General features: G+C 33.5%; 1 protein-coding gene across 1 annotated transcript in view; it reads left to right on the forward strand.

Annotated features, from left to right (window-relative positions):
• LOC145692507 (protein takeout-like) overlaps positions 1 to 8092 on the forward strand; it is a 29206-nt gene extending 21114 nt beyond the window's left edge. The window contains exon 5 of the mRNA XM_081767814.1: positions 7889 to 8092. Coding sequence (XP_081623940.1) covers positions 7889 to 8043 — 155 coding nt within the window. The 3' untranslated portion in view covers positions 8044 to 8092. The remainder of the gene's footprint in view (positions 1 to 7888) is intronic.
• Positions 8093 to 10290: the final 2198 nt, after the last annotated feature.

The following is a 10290-nucleotide window of genomic DNA, read 5'->3' on the forward strand; positions in this document are numbered from 1 at the left end:
AGTATTACTGTCTACAATAGGCTTTTCTCAACCTTATAAAGGAGGGTATTTTCTTGGATAATTACACTTTGTGTACATTATATAGTTCAGAGTGTCATTATGACAACATTTGCTGCGCTTCCTACTGTCATTGCTGTTTTTACAGACTTGGATCTAGAGAAGAGAGAACTATAGTACTTTCGCTCTCCAAAGGATCTATAAGTCAGTGATAATTGGGGTTGGGAAAAATTAAATTATTCAAAAAAATGTGTATTTTCTCCCAATTCATTCTTACATTAGAGGTAAGTAAGTCATGTATGTAAAATTATTACATTCCTACATCTTCGGTGATATTTATAAAAACAAGAAAGAGAAGAAAATTAAGTTTCCACACTAGAATAATTCAATCCTTGAAAAGTTATAAACCAATAGGCTAATGCTCGTTTTAAAAGCAATCAAGGGGGGAGCAGGGTAGCTCAGTGATAGAGCGGTTGCTACTGGTGCAAAAGATATGTGATTTTATTCCAGACCATGTGACTTTAGGGTTAACAATATCGTCTGAGTGAGCTTTCTCGAAATTTTCTCGTGTCCTTCTGCATCCTCATCCCATTAATTCCTTCATAACCATTCACTCTCATTAACCATCCGTTTTGTTTGGCCTAAAGAGCATAACTATAGAAGGCACAACTAAAAATTACAATTCATTTTATTTCTTTAATTTTTTAAAAAATTCTTCCACAGACGCATCTTCAGAACTAACCTAGTTCGTATTACGAGATTTTCAGTATTTTATATGGTTTGAGATTTACATTATAAATTCTTATTTAAAAACTAAAATAATATAAAATAATTAAAAACAAATAAAATTCATAACAGAAATATAAATTGTCTGACTACTAACAATTAATAAGCGCAACACTTTATGTTTGTGTTAAAAATATGATTAATTATTTAATAGTTGGTTTTTAATTTTTAAATATACTTTTTAAATTTAAATAGTTGGACAGTATATTTTATGTTACATAAATAGCTACATTCCTCAACAAATAATAAGTGATAATTAATAAAACTAATATTGTTATAACCAAATATAAAATAAGTGCGTAAATTGTTGAAATATATTGTCTATGTTCTCTAAAAGTACAAATTGTATCATAATGAAAAGTTAGAAACATTCAAAAGGAAAATTCAAAGTTTCTTATAGATAAAGCAGACCTTGTATGTTTTAAATTTCAAACCTGAATAAAATTACTTCAAACATTTTTCCAAATATTTCCAAAATTGATTATATTCTACATTTTTATTTTTTGTAAGTATTTTACACAAATATTTTAAAAATACCTGTATTACAAAGGAAATGGTTCTTGACTTAAAGCGTATCAAAATAATTACCTTTAATTTTATTATTTAAAATAAAATTTCAAGGCAATGATAATTTTTTATTTCATTAAAAAATAGCGTGTTCTAACGAGAAACTGCATAATTTAAACCGTTTACCCAACAATGTTTGGATCTTCACGTCTAGGAAGCTCAGATGGAGAAGCCATATAGCCACAATGGAAGAAAGTAGGAATGCTTTCAAAGTTTTAACTGGAAATCCAATCGGAAAACGACCATTAGGAAGACCTAGGTGCAGGTGGGAGGACAACCCTATTATGATGGGTCTGGTAGAAATAGGAATACAAAGTAGAAACCGGATCCAGTTGACTAAGGACGAAATTTAGTGGAGAGCTTTTGTGATGGTGGCATTGAACCTCCAGGTTCCATAGGTCATAGCGTTTTCTCTTGTCTTACTATTGCCACAATAAAATGCTCGATGGGAAATATTTTGGTATCAATTTTCATGTTAAAAAAAAATATACTTTTATTGATTTTCTCGCAAACCATACATAAAATTTAGGGGCGTACCCATGGAGAGAATTCACCGGGTCAGGACCCGCCCAAATTCCGTAACTTTTTATACTTATGTTTTGTCTGCACCAGGGGGCGCACTTACCAAGATTCATCCGGACTGGATCCCGTCAACTCTTAGTCACCCGACAGACGTTTGTAAACTTTCTTACGTTAGCAAAATTATATTTGCTTTAACACAGAAATGATTGATGCGACCTAAGGATTTAATCTCAAACTACATTTGTATTTTGTCTTTCCTACACAGTAAAAAGTGATTGTGTTAATTCAACTCAATTTTAACACAGGGCAGTGATTCCAGCTTGACTACCACTATGCGATGTTAATTCAATACACAGCCTGCGGTGTTGATGTTTAACATAGTGGATGTGTTATGTTTAAAACACACAACCGGTGTTGAGCGGTGTTAAATTCGGACCTGTGTTAGTATTTTCGCTGTTGACTCGACACCATGTTACGTTCGGTAGTGTGAAAAAAAAATGTTGAGTGTTACTTTGTGTCCGTGTTGCACCAACAAGAAGAAAGTAACATAATGTGTACTGTCTTAATTATTTTGTGTTAATATTACACCATGTCAAGTATCAATATAACATAATGTCTGTGTTATTTCAAAATCATTTTCTTATTATTTCAACACGCCATCTGTGTCACAATTGAAGGTCAAAGCCATCATTTATTATGATATATTTCTCGATGGTGCGAAACACAACCTTCACCAACATCTTGTGCAAGAATAATACGAAACTCTTACCCATATCCTCATAATATGATTGCTTCTAAATCTTGTTTGTACTTGTTTTCCTCCATTTTTGAAACACAGTCCCCGGTGTTCACTGGTGAGCTCTAGTGCAGTGTAGAAATGACACAGTAATGCGGTTTTGTTTCTCGCTGTTGACACAGTTCTTCAGAAACAGTATGTAAAACAACTGACAGCACATCGCACGGTTTGCATGTTGAAGTTTTGTGAATACTTGGATTTGTTTAAGTACTTCTTTCTACTGTGCTTGTCTGTAGCTTCAGTACATAAGCCTTTATAATTAGATGCCCAACATATTTGGCAATCACGCAGAAAACAATACGGAATGGCTGTGTGTCATTTCAACTACCGGCTTTTGACACACAACTTCAAATGGAGAAGAATGAGTTCTTCTAACCACCTGTTTGTGTTATATTTTAACACAATCGCGTTAATACATAGGCATGTCATTGAAATAACACGATTTTTTAGAGTGTAATAAAAACAATTTATTTCTATCATTTTTTTCCTGAGAATTTACGCGGAAGCAGTGATAATTTTTAATCACCCTCAGGATTTTTCTCCGATTATCCTTAAACTGTAGTACCAGTATTTTTGAATTATTACTGTTATTCTCGTTTTTCGCAAACCCCTCACCCGCTCCTCCTTTTTCTCTCTCTCTTTCTCCCTCTCTGGGAAAATTATCTAAAATCATCAGTGGCTGGAAGTCCTTTAAAACTACTTATCGTTTTCTCGAGTAGAGAATAACACCACTTTAATACTACTTTCCGTATTCCCCTTCCCCCATAACTTTGCACACCCTTTAACAAAAATTTCTGGGTGCGCGTCTGGAAAAATTTATTCTGAAACATTTCATTTTCTTCAACTCGATGAGATGTTCCGAGTAATATATGTTTCATGTATGGACATTTCTTCCATGATACAGTAGTGAAGTACAATTTATTTTGTTGCCTATATTTCCTTTTTTCCCCTTACTGGACTTGTTTACATTTTGCACTTTATTTCAGTTATGGAAGTTGTAAATTAACTTTTCTACAAAGGTTTGTAGATAACAAGAAACAAAAACGTTGATGCAATCCCGCCGTATCTCTACGGGTCCTTAGTCGTTGATTCACAAATAGATTCACATTCAAGGGGCGACAGAAATTTTGTCTCGTCTCGTCTCGAATTCCACAAAGTACGTCTAATGTTGGATCTTTTCCTACTTCTTTTAGAGGAGACGAGACGGGATTCAAAACATGTCCGGTCTCGTTCGCTTCCATGTACAGATTCACTTTATTACTCACAGAACGAAATCTTCTTCTGTTCGAATTTCTTTGTAATATCTTAATTAGTATTATACCATTAATTAAGTGGTGACTTCGTTATGAGTGGAGGAGTCTACATGAAAAAAATGTAAATTAGGCTCCATCGCTAGTTTAGATACCTGTTTAGATAATTTGGCCACTATATGAGAAATTACGCAAATATAGTCAGTTGAAATTATCAGTTTCATTCAGTGTTACCTACAAGACACGAAGTTCGTCGTCTCGTGTCGAAAATGAGACGAATGTCTAGCTGAGAAAAGACAAAAATCATTAAGTTCTTGTCTTGTTTTTGATTTCATTTGATTTGATTTCCAGCTTAACGTCTCATTCAGCAACGAGGCTATATGAGACGTGGACCTACAGCTTAACATGGAATCTGAACGACATGGGCTTCCGCAGAGAATCGAACCCGTGTCTCCCGCGCCCAAGATGCGTACGCCAACCGCTTAACCACGCTCGGTTCCTAATAGACTAATAGACTAATATGATTTCCTAATAGACTAATTTAGCTTAGCTAACCATTAATGATCACAGTATGGAACGTTTGTACTGCTCCACTAAGGTGAACCTGTACAGTTGTCATCACCATTATAAATCTGCACAGTTGTTATGTCAGTACTATTTACGTTGATATTTAAGTTTATTTGATTTATTTACTTTCATGTTTTAGTTGTTTCAAGTTTGTTGTAATATGAATCCAATTTATAGGAATGAACTTCTAATTTGTTTTCTAGTTATAATAGTGTTTTCAAGCATTAGGTAATATGTGTATAAATTCTGCACCTGAATACGAAAAAGAGAAAGCAAGTTAATAATAAAATAACGTATACACAAAATGGTTTTAAAATTGTAAATGCTTGAGTCTTCGTAGTAAGACGTCAAATTCTATAGAAACTCTATATATCATGTAGTCTTATAATTTGAGAGTGGAAATAGAGTCTGAAGAAAGTTATAATTACAAGTTATCAAGAAAGTGATTGGGTTTAAGTACCGCAACTGGACTTATAACTACATAGCAACACTAACGGCAACTTGCATTTTCATATTAGATTTATTATTATTTGAAGAAGGATCCAATACAAAATGATGTCTAGCTAAGCAGTTTAATCTTGTTTAAGCCTCCTGAATACAAAACGTTTCCCCAAAAATGAATCTGCACAAAATTTTAATGGAATAATAAGACTAATCGGAATCCTCAGTTTTAGGTCTAACAGCTAAATTAACAGTTTTTCCGACATAGAATGTTTTCATTGCATATCATATTCAGTATCCCAGGATAATACAGCAACTTAGGTAGATATAAACAATCCATTGCTAATATGATATATATTTACTGTACGTTGAATACTATGGAACTAAATCGCCGTATTTTAAAATAAACAGCAGTAAATAACTATATGGAGTTTATAATATATATCGTCATCTCATCACCTATAATATACATGAAGTAATAGCTATTTAAAATTAAAAAAGATACTACGAAATGGATAATAAATAAAGCAACAAGGAATTTATGATATGGTGTGGAATAATAAGTAAAATGAGTTAAACGTAAATGTGTAATTGTAAAAGAAGTATATAAAGAAATATATATATATATATATATATATATATATATATATATATATATATATATATATATATATATATATATATATATATGTATATAAAGTAAATAAATTGAAGGGAGCTGTTTGATAATAATAAATAAATAGTAATTGAATAGTTTGGTTATTATGACGATTGAATTTCCATCATAAACAATGTCCATACTTATGGTTATGATATTTTAGTTCCATTGTTTATTATACTTTAACCTAACGAATTATCAGCTTAAGTTGCGTACATGGAACATGCTTTTCTTACCTATACTTTCTTAATAACTTATTATGTATGTTGTATATTTATTTGTTTGAGATTCTGTAATATATGTGTCAAATTTGATTTTGTATGATGTCTGCTAATACGTTTTATTTCAGCAATAATTTCGTTATCCATGTTACATATGTATTGTGATGTAATTATTACATCGATAACATAATTTCGAAAAAATAATTATTATAATCTTACAAATCCATATTGTGAAATTCTGAATATTTCTTATTCGTTAATACATGCCTCTGATAAAACTTTTGTTTACATTTTGTTTACTGATAAGCTGTATTTTCAATTCTGATGAGTTGTACATGACTTCTAAAACTAATATCTCGGTCGTCCACCATCCGATGGACTCAAGATAAACTTCTTTCCGAAGAACAATCCGGTGGCGATCTATGGGCCGTGTTTGATGTTCCTAGTTCCAACAATTGCGAACAGAGGGTGTCGAACAGAAAATCACCGTTGCGCAACAACTGCCACCTCCAGTCTGATGTAATGTCACACGTCTGTCAACGGTAAGGATGTTTTCGTGGCTGCAGACCTGGACATCGGAACCAGCGCTTGCGTGACCGGCATTATGGGCACTGGGGTAGGACACGTTGCTCAAAATTTTATGGGTGGTTGTTGAATGTATGTTTGAGCAACTGATTATTATTTGTCACTATAGAATAAATGTTCTCATATATAAATATTTACCGTTATTTATTCCTTATTTATATGTCAACGTCATCCGACACTTGTCATGAATGTCAGGGAATTTCCTGCCAATGATCAGGGAAGGTCAGGGAGAAGTCAGGAAATTAGATTTCTCCAGATCAGTGGGGACCCTGTTATATCATAACCTTCGTGGACCTCTTGGGATGCGGAAGAATTTTGATCTATTCTAGATGAAATCAAGAAAGTAATCAGGTCAATAAACTTCGAAAGAAATTTATAAATTGAAACGAAACGAGAAAAGGATTTTGAGAATCGATACAAGACGAGGCTTCTGCAAAATTTACGAGAAAAGACGATAAGATCTTGTTTCTCGTCTCCCGAGCAACAATAATCTGTACGATTTTAGAGGAAGTAACAATGCTCCGGTTGAACTTTTCATTGTATTAAGAAATTACTTAGTCTACTTACAACTGGTTGGCTCGAAAATATTTAATGGGATGATAAGTGATTAGTGCATAGACTCCCTTGTTGTAATTTCTTATTTTCTAAATTTCAGTTCTTCGCAAATGTTGTGTTCGTATCGGAAATTATAGTTTTCATCAGCATCGAACCGGAGGATACCAGCATCAATGACAAGATATGACAGTACAGGATTTTGCATAATGATATTTTTTCTTATATAGAAATTTAAAATGCATCTGAAATACTTTTAGTTTGCACAGAAAACAATCAATCAAGAAATTTTGCCATGATCTATACAAAAGTTCATATTGCAACGTTGAACGATGAGAGAGATACATTAAATTAAAAGAACAGCAGCTGAGACTGACAGTCGAGTTTGAACCCGACTCTTTGGAAATGAAGGTAACAACTGTGACTACTCACTCACATTTGGTCGATAAATAACTTATAAATAAAGCGTAATTTTAAGCTAATTTTCAGCCTTTTCATTAGATGCAGTCAGTGGCGAGTGCAGAAGTTCGTCAAATGGAGAGACGGGGTTCAAACTCTGATGCTCCTCTAATCATCTATTAGTATACATATGTTAATATGGTTTTGTCATAAATGCTCATTTTTGCATAACATCTTGCTCAGTGAGGATTTAAAACCACGAAATTCTCCTTTCATACGCGTCTGGATGCAATATATAGTAAACGGGCTATGATGGATAAGTGGTAAAGCACTCACCTCTCGTACAAGGGGTCCTCGATTTGATGCCCGGCCATTTGGATGCATGAGTTTTTTCAGGGTTCTTCCGTTTCCTTCTAGTTTCCAACTATTTCAAAATAATTAATTTCAGTTAATCAACCGATAACCTTAAATTTCATAAATGTGTAACGTAAAACTAGAAATTTTGTTTCACTTTAAGTGCATAATTTCTTTTCTCATTTATTTACAGGTGAAGAACTGGCAAATCTTCTTCTTAACTCAAACATCGATGCATTATACAAGGAATACAAGTGGGTTTGGGTGGAGATGTACCAAGCTATTTTTTTCGATGTTGCAAAGAGAGTATTCTTAAAAACTCCATTTGATGAATTGTTTCCTGAGTAAGGTTCAGACAAAATATGGAAAATTTCTTAAATTATTGATGTAAAATATAACCCTGAAGAAATTTTTAAATAAAAAATAATATAATTTAATTGGAAGTTGTGTTATTTGGTTCGTTATGTGTGATAAAACATATCTATTATACAGTGAAAGCCAAAGGAAGGTCACCTCTACATGTTAGTAATTCTAGAATAATATTATGTAGCTAATCTATTCTAATAAGCTTACCAAATGTAGATGGGGACCGAAGGACTACCGGGATGAGGAGCCAACCTCCACCAGGTGCCAATAGTCTCGTTGGAGTGCGAATGAGCTGTAAAAGGTCAGTGCACCTTCTTGTCCTTAGGAGCGGAACAGTCCTAAAAGGAGGATGAACTACTAGGTGATTAACGGCATGGAGATGTGGAAAGAAATACTACCACATTATGTTTTCCCAAAACGGATGAAAGATCAGAATAAATAATATGGTGGTTCTTCCTTAGGTAAAATAGTGCTCGTGGGTGGAGACTACTCGGGGAAGAATCATCAAAGGACAAAATAATAATAACTTTCATTTCAGGACAGGAACCTAGAACGTATGAACTTTACAACGCGCAGGTAAACTTGGAATGTGAACATAGTGGGTTTAAGTGAAGTGCGATGGTCAGGAAAAATATGACCCAGTATCGGGAAATTAGAAAATACTTCTTTCGGTTATCCTTAAGGTGTCGCCATATCAATGAGGAAGAAAGTAGAAAAAGAAAAGAAAAGGAAACGTAACCAAAGTGGAATACTGCAGTGACCTCTTGATGATTGTAACAATAAGTGCAAAGTTAATGGTTATTATGATAATATAAGTGTGTATGTCAACAACCGATTATGGTGACAATGAAGTAGAAAGAACATATGATGAAATTAGTAACATATTGAATCAGGAGACATGAAGAAAAATCAACGCCATAGTAATAGCAGAGTTCAAAACGTAGTGAAAAAAGCTGCACGAAGTAAGGTGGTGGCGCCATTTGAACTAGGTAGAAGAAACTCAAGAAACCAAATGCTGATCGACTTCTGTAGACAATACTAAATAATACAGTGGTGATGAATGCGTGTTTTTTTTTTTTTTTTTTTTTTTTAATTTGTACGCGTGGAAAAGTCAAGGAGATAAGAAACGCTATCAAATCGATTACATTCTTGTCAAGAAACGTTTCAGGAATACTGTACGAGACTTAAAGATGTTACTGGGAGTGAACTAGATTCAGTAATGCAAACGTGCAAAATGAGAGGTTAACAGTCAATCAGATAAAATGGGAGGAGAAGTCGAAAATGAATTAGAGCGACTAAAATGTATGGACAGTGACGTCAATTAACCCTAGGAAGTCCAAACGGGGGGAGGGGCTTCTCGAACCCATTCGTTTGTATTTCTTGAAAAAAAAAAAAACGTCGTAAGTCTTGATTAAAATATTGAGAATTTTATTTATTGTCTATTATTACTTCTTTGATAAATCCATATCATTAATGTGCATTTTTATTTAGTAACTTGTAAGTTAAAAATTATTTCAAAGTAGTGGGCTCATTGAAAACCCTCCTTGGACTTCCATGTAACATATTTTCTACAAGTATATTTCCTGAAGTTAGCTTTTTTTTTTTTTTTTTTTTCGTTTGTATTTCAAAAGGATTGTGTTCTTATGTTGGGAAACAGCATATCAGCCACGAGTAAGTTCTGAATGCTTATTCTATATTCATTTCTTGTTAGATAGTGTTATGTGAGTTATAGTATGTTATATTGTAGGTTCGATGAGCTCCCCTCCTTTCAAGATTGGTGCGAAGATCATTAACAAGATCAAGTATGCCGATGATATGGTTGTTATACCTAGAACCGAAGAAGAACTACTGGAGATGATGGATAAAATAGTTGACACTGGAAAACAATATTGAATGGAAATAAAATCGAATGAAAAAACAATCGAAAATCATGAAAGTATCTCGTAGAAACACACCCTTACGGGTCCGGGTAGAACAAAGAGAACTTAATGATGTAGACTATTTCAAATATCTTGGAAGTATTTTGACAAGAGGCGCTTACTGTACCAAAGAAACAAGAATTGTCGTAACCAAAGAGACATTCAAAGAGGAAATATCACTATTAACTACTAGGTTTATAATATTGGACTAACAAGGAAAGCTATCCAACTGCTCGACGAGTATCGCATTGAAACTTGCACAAGTGGAAGAACATATTGAAAGATGGAAATATGCTTACTCTTTATTTAT

This window comes from Thermobia domestica, chromosome 8 (assembly GCF_964235325.1).
Source record: "Thermobia domestica chromosome 8, izTheDome1.hap1.1, whole genome shotgun sequence".
In the NCBI taxonomy this organism is placed as follows: domain Eukaryota; kingdom Metazoa; phylum Arthropoda; class Insecta; order Zygentoma; family Lepismatidae; genus Thermobia; species Thermobia domestica.